The sequence below is a fragment of the Mauremys reevesii genome, linkage group 2 (genome assembly GCF_016161935.1).
Source record: "Mauremys reevesii isolate NIE-2019 linkage group 2, ASM1616193v1, whole genome shotgun sequence".
Classification (NCBI taxonomy): Eukaryota; Metazoa; Chordata; order Testudines; family Geoemydidae; genus Mauremys; species Mauremys reevesii.
The window spans coordinates 147,117,499-147,134,889 of record NC_052624.1 but is presented as its reverse complement, the minus strand read 5'-3'; the positions used below and the strand labels follow the sequence as shown (position 1 = coordinate 147,134,889).

Sequence of the window (17,391 nt, the reverse complement as noted above, 5' to 3'; positions counted from 1 at the left end):
TGTGGGAAAGGGAAAATAACACTTCCCTATTCATTTCCCCCTCCCCCCCCACCATTCATGATTTTATAGACCTTCTATCATTGCTCCCCCCTTAATTATCTCTCTTTAAGCTAAACAGTCCTAATATTTTTAGTGTCTCCTCGTATGGAAGCCGTTCCATACCCTCGATCATCTTTGTTGCCCTTCACTGAACCTTGTCCATTTCAACTATATCCTTTTGAGATGGGCTGACCAGAAGTGGACACAGTATTCAAGGTGTGGGCACATCATGGATTATTATGGTAGTTAAACTAGCAGTAAATATTATTGGGTTATTTAGGTTAAGGTTATTAAGGCTGTAAATATCTTGAAAATAACCTCTATAGAGCGTTACAGCTAGAATAAAATGTTTGAAAGTGAGGAAAACTTGGAGTTGAGATTCCACAAACAGAGCATGCACGGCGCTGTTCTTTATTCTGTATAGGTTGTTGTACTGCGCTCGTATCTGAGCGCCTTCCAGCAGTACAGTGGAAGCCATGTGACGACACGTCTGCCACGTGTTGTTTGTTCTCTCAACCCTCTCGCCGGGGGAGAAGCCTGTGCAGTGGAGTGTCTTGTTTTGGGAGGGTTTTAGATTTTTTGAAATGTACGTGTTGCTTTGTATTGATGTTAGAAGGCCGGTCAAAGAAAGTGCCTGCGCTTGCAGCAGAAGGTGGTGAGTTTTGTGATGGTCTCTAGTGCAGATAAACCCACCAATCCGTGTGTGTTACAGGTCCCCCTCTGGGCCTGATCCAGGGGAAGATGCAAGTCTGTTGCAGCCTCACCTTTGGCACCTTGGCTGCTGGGCTCAAGCTGTAGCAGCTCCTGCTTTCAGCCGTTGAGGTTCTCAGTTCAATCCCTGGTGTGTCAGCTAAGATGGCAGCCAGGTTTACAGGCCCAGTGTCCAGGAGTAGGATCCTGTTCTTGAGGAACCAGACACTGGTAGCTCTTGAGAGGGTTAGCAGAGAGGGGATCTGCCACTTGGATGCTTATTTTACATTCATCTCTTACATTCCTCTCCTTCGCTTTAAGTAATGCTGCTAGAGCTTTGCCTTGGGCACGCAGCATCTCTTCCCCTCAGTCTGGCTCCACCTCACCCTAGCATGGGTGATAGCTGTGATGTCCTGTTTCAAGGAGCCATGTGGGGGAAGGAGCCCTTGTCTGAGTTGAGTGCTACACAGTCCTTGAGATGAGGTTCTAGGTATTGATGTTTTCTCTTTGCAGACTGGCGAAGGCGTGAATGACGTGAGAAAGGGAGCTTGTGCCAACCATGTCAGCACCATAGCAAACTTCTTAAAGGTACAGGCATGTTTTTATGATGGTCTCCCTCGACCCTCCCTTTGCTGTTGTTTGGCCTCCCTATTATTCCAGATCTGCAACCCTGGCTTTTTGCCCTTCCTGCTGGGAAAGGCCCGAGGGAGGTACAGCAAGTATTTCAGGGTTCTGGCCACTCCATATTTACAGCCTGGGATCTTCCCGGGTGAGCATGGGCTTCTCCTGGAACAGAAACACAGCAGAATGCCACAGCAGGGTGTGTGTTAAAATGGCGATGGCACTCAGCTGAGTCCCCTTAACCACCTGTGAAGTGAACCTGTTGAGCATCCCGTGGGGGCTTGTTGCTGGTAGACACGTTCTTCTAAGTTTCTTTGAGAACCAATATGTTTTAGGGGGTTTTCCCGATGAAAAATAGTTCCTGATGGAAAAAGAGACCACACGGGAGGGGAGAGCTACAAACACCCTTTCTCTCTTACGTTGTGGATATTTACCTGTTAGATTAACAGTTCTCCCTCATATCTGGCAGCCCTTTGAGCTGCAATTTGTGGGCAAATGGCTTCTTTAGACCCTGCTTTCAGTGCAGTAACGTGTCATGTCTCCTTCTGCCCTCTCTCTTTCAGTCCCTTGACCTTGGGGTTCCTTAATCCTTGCTGTTTTAGATTCAGTATTGAGTCCAGAAACTTGTGGCTCAGGTCTCTAAAGTGAAAGTTCAGGTCAGCCCAGCATCCTCTTCAGGAGCTCGAGGAGAATGGGTGACAGCAGCAACCTGACGGTGCCACTTCACACTCCATGAAGTGTGGGACCAGATCCTAATGACTCCCTTTGCCTCTCCCTTCCTTCCCCTCTGTGGGGGTCGTACAAAAGGCAGCCAGAGGGATTGGAGGCCTCTGTTCCCATAGGAAGTGTTTGCTCCGCACGTGCAGTGGTGAAATCAGGCCATTCTGCTCTCGGGCGGCAGTGTGTGTCTTTGGGCAGAAGGATGTCGTCCTTTAGCCCTTGGAGTCAAGTTTCTCCTAACTGTGCTGCCCTTTTTCTCTGCCCAGGGCGCCCATGTGACGATAAATGCTCGGGCGGAGGAGGATGTGGAACCTGACTCAATCATGGAGAAAGTTGCCAAGGCTTCCGGCGCAAACTACAACTTCCATAAAGAAAGTAGCAGGTTCCAGGATTCAGGCCCTCAGACGCCAGTGGTGAGTTCCTGGGACCTTTCTAAGTAACCTTTGCACCCCTGGGCTGCAGGGACAGCAGGGATCTAGCTACCAGTGTCTCAGCTATGCGGCAAGTAGGGCTGCTCAACTCTGATCCTGGTGTGCTGGCTGATCCTAGTGTGAAGGTGCACTTGTCCTGAAGCTAGCTGTGGTATTCTTCATGGCCTCACCCTCTATATCTCAGAACTTCTTTCTCTGGAGCTGATGGCTAGTGCCGGGATGAAATGAGAGACCAGCCTCAGTGTATTGTCTGTAGTGACTCCAAAGCAACAACACTGGAATTTCTAAAGCACCCCTCTCAAGATCTTAGAGTTCACGTGTGTCAGCCCACAACAATTAGCGTAAGAGCAAATTCTTTTCAGTTTCAAACATCGATTTTTGTGCTCTCACTTTTCAAACACTGCACAGGCATCAGTTCATCTGAACACTAGAAAAGATCTACACTCAGTACATCAGGGTCAGGTTGCTGACAGTCTCAGCTTGGTCACTGAATGGTATTTTCTTGATCATCTTTATCATCCGTGTCTTGGTGCTGTTTCATTGCTATTTGTGTCTGTCTTCCTTTCTCTTGTTATTGAAGATCCTTTGCTGATCTTGTGATGAGCTCTCAGCTTCTTAGCTTCTGCCACATGCGGGGGGTGGGGGTGGGGGGAGGGAGGACCTATTCTTCAAATATCTATATATTTACCACTGTCTTTTTCCTTTTGGGTAATTTCCCTCCCTTATCCTGCCAGTTTTGTCTGTCTCTAAAATGCAGCTCTCAGATTACAACTTCCTGTCTCTCTCTGGGCCAGACTTCAGGGGTCTGGCTCATGTGGTGTCATAAACTGGCTTTCAACATTCCATTGGACTTTCCCTTTCCAGGGCCCTCTCCAAGGTTAGGGGAATGTGGAGACCACATGGCCGATTGTACAGAAGCAGGCACTTAATGGTCCCGTTGAACAGTTCTGGGCGCACTATCCCGGGAGGGGAACCTGAAAGATGCTGGGCTGTATTGCCAGTCTGCTGCAATTTTCTGACAACTAGATCCTGATTATATACAGACTGCCTCAGCTGTTGCTTCTCTTGTTCACTTCCAGAGTTCTGTCTACCAGAAGACAAACGCCATGTCTGAAATCAAGAGGGTCGGTAAAGATAACTTCTGGGCCAAAGCAGAGGTGAGTCCCCGAGTATTGGATTGGTGAGGGAGGCTTGATTTGGGTAAGGTGTTTAGATTTAACCTGAGCTTTTTTGACACTAACTGCCTCTTCCTCCCCTTCCTAAGGCTGGGTTTTGCTGACTACTGGATAATGGATTCGTGTCATGGGAAGGGTTTGTTCTGTTTTAGTGGGGGAGGCTGTTTCCAGCTGCTATAGAAGTGTCTGGAAAAAGTATTGGGGACAGTCCTGACTCTTGCATGTCCTGCCGGGTTTGTGAGCAGAAGTCCTGATATTTCTTCATGAACCCAAAATACAGGAGTGAGGGCTGGAAGGAAATTGTGCTTCAGGTGAAAATTAACTGGAGACATGTAAGTTTTCATATCTAGGCAGCTCATCTCTGTGTCACTGTCCCTCAGTGCCTGTGTAGATTCTTATTTGGTCCTCATCTCAGAACACCTGAAAGCTTCCAAAATAAGCTCTGTTCTTCTTTCCCAGCCTTTTGAATCGTTGGCTTGAGGGGGGTGTGTGTGTGGGTGTATGTAAAGAACTTACTGAGGGGAAGCCGAATCAAGGAAGGGTTCTGAATATACCGAGTTCTGAATATACTGAGGTTTGTGGTCTCTTCTCTCTTGTAGCAGTGAGCTCCGTAGTCTGGTCTAGCTCCGGCAAGAGTCTTGGCTCCTGCCCTCTTGAGACTCCCACTGATGCTCGGCAGGTTCACGGTTGAAGTGGGGTGTAGCTGTTGTGGGAAGTCATGGCTGTGGAAGGGAAGGTGTCTCTCGGGGAAATAGGTCGGATCCCAAGAGGGCTGTGACTAGGGAACCGGTGTGCTGAGTGGAATGCTGCGGCAGGTTTGGTTAAGCAGTCAGGCCACTGTGGTCCTTAACGGGTGTTTGACTCATCCCTGGATCTAAATCCTGAGCTGTGACAATGAAGCCTGCAGGCCCCAGATGAGAGCATTTCCGTGGCCAGGGCTGTGTTGATGGGACAGTCTCCCCGCCAGTCCCAGCAGGAAGTGGGCATGTTTTGTCCCACTGCCTGTTGGGGCATGCGGTAGCACAGAGGAGTCTGAAAGGAGCCCTAGGTCGCAGACCAAGCTAACAATCTGAGGGCAGGTGCCCTTGACAGCGGGTGATGTTACAAAGGAAGCAAGTTCTCCAAAGTGCTCCCCGATGCCCGGTCTGGCTTGGGCTCATCTTGGCCAGCTGCTCTTTCGATTTTGACTAGGCACTGAGAGAGCAAGGCAGTGGTGCTGCTCTGTTTGACATGGAGGACATCTGGAGCAGGGAGTTGTACTTGTCCTGCTGGCACTCAGGCCCATGTAATCTCAGCAGCCCCCCAATGGCTTCCTGTAGGTGGGGGAGAGGGCAAAGCCTTGTGGGGCTCCACTGATGAGTCTCTTGTGTATTAGCTGCTCAGGGCAGGTTTAGAAATCAGGCTAGTTAAATCTGCATACATACCACCTATAAACCAGCCATGAGCCTGCCTAGGAGCAGGAGGCTAAACACTGGGGACAAGTGATGGTTTCTTTGGTCCTGGCCAGACAGAGAGAGGATGGTCCAATGGGTAGGCAATCACACTAGGTCTTGGAAGACCGCGCTTCCATTCCCTGCTCTGCCACAGACTTCCTTTGAGTGTCCCAAAGGAAATCACTTAGCCGCTCTGTGCCTCGTCTGTAGGATAGGGACTATAGCCCTGCCTTACCTCTGGGGGGGGTCGGGGGGTGGGAGAGAGAGAGAGGTTAAATGTATTGGAGGTTATCAGGTGTGCAGATAATGTGGTGATGGTGGCCGGATAAGTACCTGAGTGATTTAGTTAACAGGGTTGATGAGGTTAAAGGTTAGCCTCATGAAGGGAGGTGGTGATAATCTTTGTTGGGGGGGGGGGGGGGTGACTGTGACATGGACACTCTTGCAAACCTCCCACCATTATTAACTTCACCCACGTTCAGTGCTGGGAGCTCCGTGAGTTGTCAGCACCTGCAGATACTATTAACACCACCTGCATTAAGCTGTTCTGAACAATGCTAATGGCTCCTATGGGTGTTGACAACCCATCTGCCCCAGAGAGCTTCCAGTGATACCTGTAGTGGGGTTGAGCCAGTGTTAGCAAAGGAAGGTTGGTTTGGGGGAATGTTCTCTAGTGTGGACACCCTGGAAGCAAGAGTCTGTTTCCCAATCCTTTTTAATAGTCAGTAGTACTTGTGTTGATGGCCAGTTGATCTGAAGGTAACAAGGTTCTTGTCCCAGAATCAGGCTACACAGAACTAAAATCAATGAGTTCAATAGCGCGTAGGGACCCTCGGGATATACGGCAGGGACACTCACACTGAGGGCAAAGCAAAGCCGTGACAATGTTTTTTAAAATAAGGAATAAAACCAGAAAAGCTCCGAGCCACAATAATAGATAGGAATAATCCAGTACTGGGGATATCTGTGGTATAATTTGTTGCATAAGCTCTTACATTTACATATTGCACCCTTCCGCGAGGACCTGCTGGTAAGAGACAAAGAACCAGCCCTGCCTCTGGCATGTCAAATGAGTCCGATGGTCCAGGTTCCTCAGTGCTCCAGACTGATGGTAGATAACAATAGATCCAAAGGGGCAAATGGAAAGCACTCTCCCATCACAGTAGTTTGCCCTATTATAGAGCCTGAGCACCATCATGAATATTCATGCTAATACTCAGCCTGCCATGCCCAAATCTAACTTTTTCACCCTCATCATATTGGGGTGCACTTATCCTACAGGTAAGGCTACGTTTTAGTCACGGGTATTTTTAGTAAAAGTCATGGACAGATCTCAGGCAATAAACAAAGAATCATGGCCCCGTGACCTATCCATGACTTTTACTAAAAATACCTGTGTCTAAATCTCACCTGCTGGGAGGGGGGCGCTCCTGAAGACTGCTGCTGGGGGGAGGGGCGGGGGACGGTCCAGGGACATGCGGCCACCACCGCTGGTCCCAGACCGCTGCTCCAGGGCAGCACCAAAATTCACGGAGGTCACGGAAAGTCATGGAAGCCATGATTTCCGTGACCTCCGTGAATGATTCGCAGCCTTACCGATAGGTTAACAAAATAATCCTTATTATCATACCTGTCCCTTTGTTCTCAAGCAGTTTTGTGATTATCACTTCCGTGTTCCTGTGGTTACTGGTTACCGTTAGGTTCCAACTCCTGCTATTTAGCCAGTTATTCCTAGTTCCCCAAAAGCTAAGAGTAATTGTCAGGCCATTTATCTATGACAAGGGTAATGGACCTACTTTACTTGACTAGACTTATGCTAACTTGCTTATGCTAACGTCTTACAGGCCACAGGCCTGTAGGTTCTTTGTATTACAGCTGACTACGATAAAGGCTAAGCTAGCCCTCTGGGCTACAGGTCCCAGTTTCTGTTCTCTGTTCCCATCCGGAAGGGGAGGGCTCGGTCTCAGGGCATGGCCCTGATCACTGTCAGGGCTTCTGTGACTTGTGCTTACATGAGCAAGCAAGGTCTTTGAGGGAGGATTCTGTGTTTCCGGGTCTGCCCTCCATGTGGAGTCCGTGGAGCCCTCCCAGGAGTGTGTGGGGTGATGTTAGAGCAACCAGGGCTGCACACACTCCAACTGACGGTGCTCCCGGGTGTAGTGGACAACACAATAACCAGCTGTAAATCTCTCGTGATGGTTGGTGATTAAAGTACGAAGACATGATGAGGAGAGAGCTTTGGGGATTTTTCTCCGGTGCTGGCAGCTTTAACCAGACTTGGCACGCTCCTGTCCTTAGAAAGACGAGGAGAACCGCCGGCTGGAGGAGAAGAGGAGGGCGGACGAGGAGCGGCAGCGACTGGACAAAGAGCACCAGGAGCGGGAGCGGCAGGAAGCAGCCGGGCGTGAGCGAAGGTTTAAAGAGAGATCCAGTGAGATTGATGCTCAGAAGTGAGTCTCTTATTTGCACTGAGAAGCTCTAATAGCTTCCTTGCCTTATTCCAGGGTTCTGTCTGGTCTCCTTCCCTCTGACCCAGGGGCTGCTTTATTCTCTCCCTCCCCCCAGCACCACATGCCATCAGGCTAGCAATCCCACGCTGCAGAGCATAGGACCCAGGAGCAAGGACCTATGTAGGGAATGCTCCACCCTCACCTCAGAAGACCGTCCCAGTGCCCTTCCAGCCAGATCTCTGGCATCTCTCCTAAACATCTCCTTCACTGCACCAGTCTCTCCATTCCTGTCAGCGGAGAGGGGAAGTGTGTGGCCCAGTGGGTTTCAGGGAGTGGCAGACTCGCTCTGTCTGCACACAACAACATGAGCTCTCAGTTAAAGTTCCTCCAGCGCATTTCCAGGTGGAGAAGGTGCCTTCTCCACAGCCAAGCTACAAGCTCAGCTTGTTGAGCAACTTCAGCTGCCCCATCCCTTTGCCTTCTTCACCCTGGAACTGCCTCCTCCCTCAAACAACCCTCTCAGACTCGAGAGAGGAGCCCCAGCGAACAGACCTTCCGCGGCCCATTGGACCAGGGCTCCAATTGATGCAACCATAAGCCCAGCCTTAGAGGTGACTCTCTCATCTTTATATGTAACCTTACGGCCATCCATGGTATTGCGCAGCACAGCCACAGGGTGTCTGTGCCCAGGCTCTTTCTGTGTTGGTCGCTAGCAATACGTCTGCTGCTCCAGCACGCATGCAGATCACAATTCTGTAGCTGCTGCCTGAAAACAAATGCTAGGTGTTGAAACCATGGCTGAAAACACAGCTCACCCGTTCACAGACGGTTTCCCGAATGCTACAGTAGCACCTCTTGCATCCATTTGCAGTCTGACACGGTCCCACATTTAGGGATGTTCCCCTCCCCTGCAAATACACTCACCTACAGCTCTAGGACATTGCAGTTTCTCAAGGCCACACGATATAAGCAGCAAATGTGGCTGGAGCTGAAGGGTGCCTGTTGGTTGCAGTGCAGGGCAGACAAGGTAGCTGAGGGTTGAGATGGGGCTTAGGGGCTGTGGAGCAATGTAACTGCTTATTTCCACACTCTTTGGGGTCTGTGTTGGTGGATCCTGCAGTCTGGCAACCTTGACTATGTTAACACTTTTGGTGTGAGGCTGTAGTATGTTTGGGGGTGTTTTGTAGCTCCTCCTAACGAGAGCGAGCCTTGCCCCCTGCTTGGTGTCTGACCGGGAGTCTCGTTGGTCCTGTGCCCCCAGCAGCTGTATGAGTAGCCACACCAGAGGCACCCTAGAGCCAGCAAGGAGCATGATAGACTGGCAGGGAGCAAGCCCATCCCCAAAGCCATGCACTGATAGGCGCAGGGAGTAGGGTGGGTACCAGCACTGCCCCCTGCTGGGGGAACAGGCAGCAAAGCCCACCCGTTGGCCTCCTGAGCGGGGGTTGGAAATAGCGACCCCTTTCCTCCCCTCCAAAACATCTCTGCCACTAAGGACATGGGGCAGGGAGAGCGGTGGCTGATTTCACTGCCGCTAGACACTGTTCACATGAGCTCTGACCTTCCTTCTTCCTTCCAGTGGGGGCAGGGATATCCTGGCTCCAGCATTCCTTTCACAGAGCTGGGTGGGAGGAGGCGGGGGGGTGAACAGCCCCCCAGTCTGTGTCTGCCCAGGCCCTCTGGGCAGGGAGTTCTTTCCCCCACCTCTGAAGGGTGTGTTGGGGGGGAAAGGGGTCCCATGGTGATGCATGAAAAGTGATCAGAGAAGCTGGAGTGGCCACGTCTCCTTGCTACTGCCCCACAGTCCCCACCTACGTGACTCCGATAGTGGGGTGGAGCTGACACACCTATCCTGATCTCCACCCCCACCCCCGATATTGAGCCAGAACCTTGGGGAATGCTTCACCCTCCCTCCCACTCCTGGAGCTGGCCCTAGGGGCCCCTGCGCTGCAGCCTCTGTGCCCCACAGGCTCGGCTGCCAGGCGCTTGCTGCTGCCATGAGGAAGTCTGGGAATGGGTAGGTGGGGGTCCTTCCTTGTGAACGCTATGGCAAGGATGGGGATTGTTCATATGACAGATGGGAGCCCCTAAAGCACCAGTTTTAGGGGAAGGGATGAGGGCAGCACCCTGCTGTAAGGTTGGCCTGTGCCAGGGCCCTATGCAGTTTGCAGCAGCAGAGAGCCAGGGAGCTCCGCCCAGCTGGGCTGCTTGGCACCAGGGGCAGAGCGAGCAACTCAGCCTGGTTATTATTTAACTCCAGTTTGTTATTTATAATGGCAGGAAATTCCAGCAGCAGCAGGATACCCAGAGCAGGGACAAGGAGAAGCAGCAATGGGTGAGTTTTGACAATCGCCGTCCCTTCGACCTCTTATTCGTGACTCTTGCAGAAATCTGGGGAGGGGGCAGAGTCTCCTAGAATAGTGCAGTGTGGACTGCGTCTTGGGGAGCTCCAGACAGACAGATGCCCATGAGCAACGTTATACCTAGACAGGCTAAAGAAGTGTCAGGGCTTTCCTTGTGGAATGTGTGTAGGGGTCAGGAATGACATGTCCAACACCTGTAGAACTGTCCATCTGGCCAGGTGCATTGGACAGAGAGTGACTTCATGAGAGCATCAGCTGTTGGCCACTCTCATAGGCAGGTTCCAAAGCCTGGCAAACTGGGTGTGTCCAGAATTTGGTTGTCTGGCTCTGTAATGACCATCCTTCCAATGCTGCTTCTCATTCCTGTCCCCCTGGAGCCAGGGGAAGCCACATTTCAGGGCGGGGTTTGGCATGGGGGCTGGGTGAGAGATCCTTGTCTCTGAGGCTGCGAGAGCAAAGGGTTGTCTTGTGCCACAGAAGGAGCAGGAAGAAGAGCATCAGGCCACCCAGCGGAGGGGCCTCCGGAGGAGCGAGTCTGTGGAGAAAGCTCAGGTACGTGCGAGGAGGAGCTCCCATGATCTGCTGCCAGCACCAATAGCCATGGCTGTGCCAGCCGGGCCCACGGGCATCCATGGCTGGGCAGTGCGCTCCTTTTCCTGCCGCATCGAAGTGCACATGGAATGAACTGACCCTCGCGGTAACCCTTCCTTTGTTCCCTTCCCCTCAGAGGTGCTGGGGACGCGACACGGACTATTCAGAGGCAGCAGTTGCATGTATTGCCTCGCCTGCCTGGTCCTTCAGCTGGGTGCTTGTCTCCTGGGGGCTTTGAGTTACTTTCTGAGGCCCACACGGCTGGCTGTGGGTCTCCTGAGAGCTGGTTGGCCTGTTCCCTGACTTGTTGTGGGCTGTGGTTCGTCTGAGGGGTGTGGACTCCTATCTGCCTCCACACGCCTCATGGCCATGTTTCTCTTGGGTGTCGTGGGTGCTTGTCCCTGACGCTCCTGGGGGCTGAGGAGCTTTTGCTGCCCTCTCCCCGCCTAGCCTGTGGATTCAGGGGCTAGCTCCTGGCCTCCAGTGATGGCTGCTGGTCTCCTGAGGGCTGTGGTTGTTTGTCCTAGTGGCTGGGTCTTGTTCTTCCCACAACTTCCCTGTATTTCTGTGAAGGGGAGGGAAAAAGAGGGTGAAATTTAGGCTTCCAAGTTTAGTTCCCAGTCATAAGTGAGGCCCATCTGTTGCTCCTGTGGAGCTCCCTAATAGAGGACTTCAACAGAACAAGTGAGAGGCTCCATGTGCCATGGTGGTGGTACCTTGTTCTCCAGCTGCCTGTTTCATGCAGGCAGAGGGCCGGTGCTGAGAAGGAATCACAGGGCAAGGTGGTAACGTAGGCCTTGGTGCCAGCAGAGGGTTGTGACTACGTCCCATGATACCACCGTATCCATTCTACCAGAGGCCTTGTCGAGTCCAAGGCCAGAAGAGGACCATTGTGATCATCTAGTCTGATCTGTCACACAGGCCAGAGAAGGTCCCCATAATAATTCCTACAGCAGATCTGTTAGAAAAAACATCCAGTCTTGATTTAATAACGCGCAGGGATGGAGACTCCACCACGACCCTGGGTAAATTGTTCCAGTGGTTAATTACTCTGTTGAAAATGCACACAGCACAGTAACAGCAATGAAATCCCAGCCCCTCTAGGACTTGGAGCTGATGAGTACAAGTGACCTCTCAGCACTGACTTGTAGGTACATCCTGAAGCGATTGAACAGAACCATTCTAAAGCTGTTCCAGGCAGGTGGGTGAGCGATATCCAGGGATCTAGGAAATGGGATGGGTTCTTACCTTGAAAACCAAACCATCTGCCAGCATTGTGTATTGCAGAGCCAGGTGACAGAATCGATTATCCAACCGTGGGAATAATGGCTTGTGTCTTATGTGGATGCGTGTGTGTGCTCTTTTTTCCTCACAGGAAGCGGCATCGCTGATAGCGCAAAGATCAGTGAACCCACGGGACATCTTCAAACAGAAGGAGAGGTCTATGCCCTCAGAAACAGCAGCCTTCGGTTCCCAACCAGGTATAAAGCAAGAGTGGAACATCGGCAGAGAGAACAGTGCTGGCTGATAGCCTGCTCAGGGGTTATAAAGCGCCTCAGGAAAGGCACTGTCAATGCAATGTTAACATACAGCTTACAGGTAAATACACAGGGAATGTGTGATATGAAGGTGTTCTCAGCATGTGTTTGGGATAGGCATGCTATTCCCCAGTGCCAGAGGCAGCAGTGCGTTAGGGTGGTCATTCCAGTGTTGATAAAACTCCTATCACACCACCATGTGATTTGCCTTATAGGTGGAGCAATGTCTAGAGATAAGTTTGTCAAACACTTCCTATTATAAGCCTCTCCTTTTCAGCAGCTAATAACTTCACCCAGCCGGTGAGGCTGAGATTTTCCATGCTTGTCTCTGCTGTCTCCTGGATTTTTTTTAATGATTCGGCAAAAATAGGTTTGTGAATGTTAAGTCTAGAAGGTACCCTTGAGATCAGCTAGTCTGACTTCCATGATTTTCAGTAGCTTCATCACCCCAATTTGAACCAGGGACCTTCAGTGCAGGGGCAGCTCTAGCTTTTTGCCGCCCCAAGCATGGCAGGCAGGCTGCCTTCGGCGGCTTGCCTGCGGGAGGTCCGCCGGTCCCGCGGCTGGCATATGCGCCACCGAATTGCCACCGAATCCGTGGGATCGGCGGACCTCCCGCAGGCAAGCCGCCTAAGGCTGCCTGACTGCCGCCCTCGCAGGGACCGGCAGGGCACCCCCCTGCAGCTTGCCGCCCCAGGCACATGCTTGGTGCGCTGGTGCCTGGAGCCACCGCTGCTTCAGCGCCACATGTGAAGACCACTTAAAAGGAGGGATGGTGGTGTAAATAGGGTACTAGGATGGAAGAACTGGGTTCAATCCCTGCTTTGCCGCAGACTCCATGTATGGCCATGGGTAAATAAGCAAGCAGTAGCTTAGTGGAGCAGTGGAAAATGTCTTGCTTTGTGTTCCAAGGGGCTGAACGTTCAGAAATATTGCTGCTGTTTTTGAGCACAAGAGGCAGGAAAAACAGATGCTTCTGCCTATGGTTAGACATTTTCCATCTGATTCTTTGAACAACTCAGGCATCTCCAGGGTTTGCAGTAGGTACTTGAAATTTGACAGAAGATAGTCCTGATGTAAAAGAGGTGCCTTTGCTGTCCTAAAATCAAGTTGGCCAAACCTGGTGATTAGTCCCAGGAAATTGTCATTTGCATATGCATGGCAGTATTGGCTCAAGACTTAATTCACTGAACAGTCTGTCTGCACCGGGCATGCTCCAAAGCCTCGCTCAGTTAAACAGCGACCCGCTTGCACCCTCCCAGCAAAATACCCTTTAGCCTGACAGTGCGCTGTGTTGGAAGCCAGGCGAGTGGTAGTTCAAATCTCACCTCCCACTGACTGCTTTTATTGTTGCTTTGTGCTTCGCAACCCTTATTGTGGCCCACATGGTCATATCTGGCAGAGAAGGGAACAGAACCGAGGTCTCTTAACATGAGACCCGAGTCTTATTCACTTAGCCACACAGCCTCCCTCAAATAACACGGCTGTATGCTTGACTAGGTTGTAACCTCCACCACTGCTGTAACATTTCCTTCCCAGAGCCAGGATTTGAACCTAAGACCCTTGATACTCCACGCTCCACTGCTGTCTAGCAGAATTGTGCACTGTGCCAGGCAGTGTGTGTAACATCCCCCTCTAGTGGTGGACACAGATGGTAACTGCTGCCTGTGGCTAGCTTCTATTCCTTTAGCTCAGGGGATAGAGGACTTTCCTACAGAACTGAGGGTCAAAGCCTGCTGATAACCTATGGCTGGAGTCTTTGTGGTTCCACACGAGGGCACTTTTGTTTTTGCAGTTTTCTCTTAGAACCTAGGAAACGTCATACGGAAAAATAAGCTAAAAGAACGTTCTTACCTTTGCCAAGTCAAGCACTCAGAAGTTAGGCCGTGCCAGAATGATGGTTGTCTATGCATCCTTCATTTGGCCTCCTTGTGCATATGCATTATGGTAGTCATTCATTACTTGCACACATGCAATTTCTTCCAAAAGGACACCTGCCTCGTTTAGTGCACAGGATGGACAGCAGCTGAAGCAGGTTTGGGTAGTGAATCATGAGGCTGTTGTACATAAGATCCTCCTGCCTCGCATTCTGCCTTTTGCTGTAACAGTGTAGCAGGGGATATAGAAAGTGGTAGGATGCTCTTGTGGCAGTCCCTGGATGGGGACTCAGGAATACTAGGCAATAAGACTGTGTCTCGGACAGTAAATCCCCCAGATCTCGGGGGCAGATCAGCTGAGCGAGAAGGTGCCGTTTCTCCCAAATCACTTTTCAGAGCAGTGCCACACTGGAACAGTTGGTTCCGACTGCTATAGCCGCTTCGAAAGGGGTAAGCGCAGAGATGGTGGAGCGAAGAGTAGGTACTTCCCATTTGTACTCTTCTCTGAACAGCTCGCTTGCTTGATGTGCCTAGTGTGTTTCTCGCTTCCGTCCTTCCTAGGCAAGCTACGGAGCCCCTTCCTGCAGAAGGAGAGCAGCCCTGTCCACGCGCCGGCCTCCCCAGTCCACTCAGCTGCCCAGGCCTTTCATCCACCCTCCCTTGTCCATACCTCTGCTCGGGAGACGCCTCCAGCCTCCCCGGTTCCTGGCTCAGGTGTGTTGCTTTACCTTCCCCATCAGGTCACTAGGCAGGGGCTCTGGAACAATTTGTATAGTGGGGGTGCTGAGAGCCATTGAACCAAACTGTGAACCCTGTATAGGATGGAAACCACTTCAAGCCAAGGGGTGTGGAAGCCCCCCCAGTTCCATCAGGGGAGAGCTTTCACTTTGGCTCTCGGAGCAGGTCTGCCAGCTATTGTGGCTTCTGCAGTAGTTCAAGATATTTTTAAGGTTGTCATGGCTTAGTTTCATTCTGTCTTCACATGCCCATAACTTTGTGAAAAATTCTCCTTTGGGCCAGAAACTGTGCCTGCTGTATCTCAGGCCAAGAGTGACTTTGTTTGCTAAGTTTGAAGACGGTCTTTTCAGCTCTTGGTGTTGTTGGAGAGTGGGGAATAATCCAGCTTCTCAGCATTATGTCTTTTTTGCTCACCAATAACTCCAATGGCTGGACTCCAAACTGTGCATGTGAATGGCCTTTATGAGCCAGCAGGCTTTCGTGGGGAAGAGATGCATAAAAATCTAAAAGCAGGCATACTTGAGAGCGCTTGTCTGAACCTGCTCAGTTAGCAGGGCCCGGTTTATGTATTTAAGTGTGTTAGGTGCTTTTCAGATGTGCTAGATGTATCTCTGCACTGGAGAACTTGCAATGGAAGGGTCTAGTCCTGCAAATGCCACTAGACATCCACCAGCAGCCCCATAGGTCTTAGCAGCGAAGCTTAAAACAAGGAATTAAGTAAAAACATGCAGGTGGTTCCTTTTCCTTTATTTTCTTTTAAAAAGAAAACAAGGATACAACATGTTTTAAGTCAACAGAAACACAACGTTTACGTTGCGTGTTCAGATACAAAATCGAGAGAGTGCAAAAGGGAAGGATCTCTCACGGTAACGCAAACTCCCGTGCATTGCAGATATGTAAGATTATTGTTTTTATTTCTAGTTAGGCTATTTAATATGATCTAAATGTCACAGTACATTCAACATGGATGAGTTCTGTGTTTGTACAGCACCTTGCACACTGGGGTCATGGGCTATGATTTTGCTCTGCTTAATCTACCTGGGTTGTAGAGGTGCTGGTTGCAACTCCTTAATTAAAGTGACACCCAGGCTTATTATGACACCCTCTTCCCTCTCCAAATTATTTTTACTGTGGAGTACAACATTCCTTTTATTTCCTTTGTGTACTGTTACAAGGTTATGCTTCCTGGAGGACAGAGTGCTTAAAGGTTGAAGTACTGAAATTCACCCATTTTTAATTTACTCGTGGAGAACGTCTTCTATTTTTTAAAGCTGAAAAAGGATACTTCTGGGTTTTATTTCAAATTGTCCCAAAAACGCATTCTCTGGGACCCAGCATAGAAAGGTTCCATCCCAAGAGGTTCAAGGGGGGCTGGGGAACTTGGTATATCAGTATAACCATCTTGCAAAATTCATAAGAACATATTGGAAATGGAAAAGGTTCAGAAAAGGGCCACAAAAATGATTATGGTTATGGAACAGCTTCCATATGAGGAGAGATTAAAAAGATTGGGACTTTTCAGCTTGAAAAAGGGACAACTAAGGGGGGATATGACAGAGGTGTATAAAATCATGACTGGTGTGGAGACAGTCAATAAGGACGTCTGATTTACTCCTTCTCATAACACACAAACTAGGGGTCACCCAATGAAATTAATAGGCAGCAGCTTTAAAACAAACAAAAAGAAGTATTTTTTCACACAATGCACAGTCAACCTGTGGAACTCCCTGCCAGAGGACACTGTGAAGGCCAAGACTATAACAGGATTTTAAAAAGAACTAGATAAGTGCATGGAGGATAGGTCCAACAATGGCTATTAGCCAGGATGGACAGGGATGGTGTCCCTAGCCCCTGTTTGCCAGAAGCTGGGAATGGGCGACGGGATGGATCACTTGATGATTCCCTGTTCTGTTCATTTCCTCTGGGGCACCTGCCATTTGCCACTGTCAGAAGACAGGATACTGGGCTAGATGGACCTTTGGTCTGACCCAGTATGGCCGTTCTTATGTCCACTACTCCAAATGCTGTAATAAAATACAAATCTCTGTGTGCTTGGTCTATGTGGCCTGTTGAATAGTGTACTGGGCTGGGACTTGAGAGACCTGGGTTCTATTCCCATCTCTACTACTTGTCTACTATGTGAATGTGGGTATGTCACTGTGGCTCAGTTTCCCCATCTGTAAAATGGGGATAATAATATTGAACCCCCCCCGCCATGAACTTTGAGGTCTAGTGCTGGAAGAGTTCAGGTTTACTGTTGTTATTCTGCACCAGGGCTTTGGTGATAAGGAAGCAGACACTGGGCCTGATCCCTGGCTTACAGCAAAACTACCAGAGGCTTAATTTTCTGAGACATCACATCCCCTTTATAACAGGAACCAAGTGTTTCGACTGTTCAGAGTGGTAGGGAAGCCTGGCAGTGTCCTTGCTGCAGAGAGCTTCCTACCAGGGGCAGCGTGGACATATAGGGCAAACTTATTCATGGATCCAGCCTTCTCTGACCCCGGTCCTGCTTTGTTTCTGTTTTCCGTGCACGCCTCTTTGAGTTGCAAATGGCCTTTCCTCCAGCTAGCCGACGCTCTGCAGCAGTGAAGCAGCCCCTTCCCAGTGTGAGGTTCCATCTCCAGCGTGCTGCCCTGTCGCTGCTTGGCTCTGCTAAATATTCAGCAGCCACATTGCAGTGAAGTTCTCTTTGCTGCATCTCTTCCTCTTCCAGTACCCGGTC

At 50.3% G+C, this 17,391-nt stretch overlaps 1 protein-coding gene across 3 annotated transcripts in view; it reads left to right on the top strand.

Moving 5' to 3' along the window:
* The window catches only part of DBNL (drebrin like), a 35,203-nt gene that overhangs the window by 8,671 nt on the left and 9,141 nt on the right, over positions 1-17,391 (top strand). For 2 of the 3 annotated variants that reach the window (XM_039524888.1, XM_039524889.1), the window contains exons 4-11: positions 1,243-1,317; positions 2,337-2,483; positions 3,581-3,658; positions 7,408-7,559; positions 9,840-9,894; positions 10,400-10,474; positions 11,889-11,994; positions 14,490-14,642. In XM_039524888.1, the coding sequence (XP_039380822.1) occupies positions 1,243-1,317; positions 2,337-2,483; positions 3,581-3,658; positions 7,408-7,559; positions 9,840-9,894; positions 10,400-10,474; positions 11,889-11,994; positions 14,490-14,642 (841 nt within the window). The remainder of the gene's footprint in view (positions 1-1,242; positions 1,318-2,336; positions 2,484-3,580; positions 3,659-7,407; positions 7,560-9,839; positions 9,895-10,399; positions 10,475-11,888; positions 11,995-14,489; positions 14,643-17,391) is intronic. The other variant, XM_039524890.1, reaches the window with a different exon arrangement.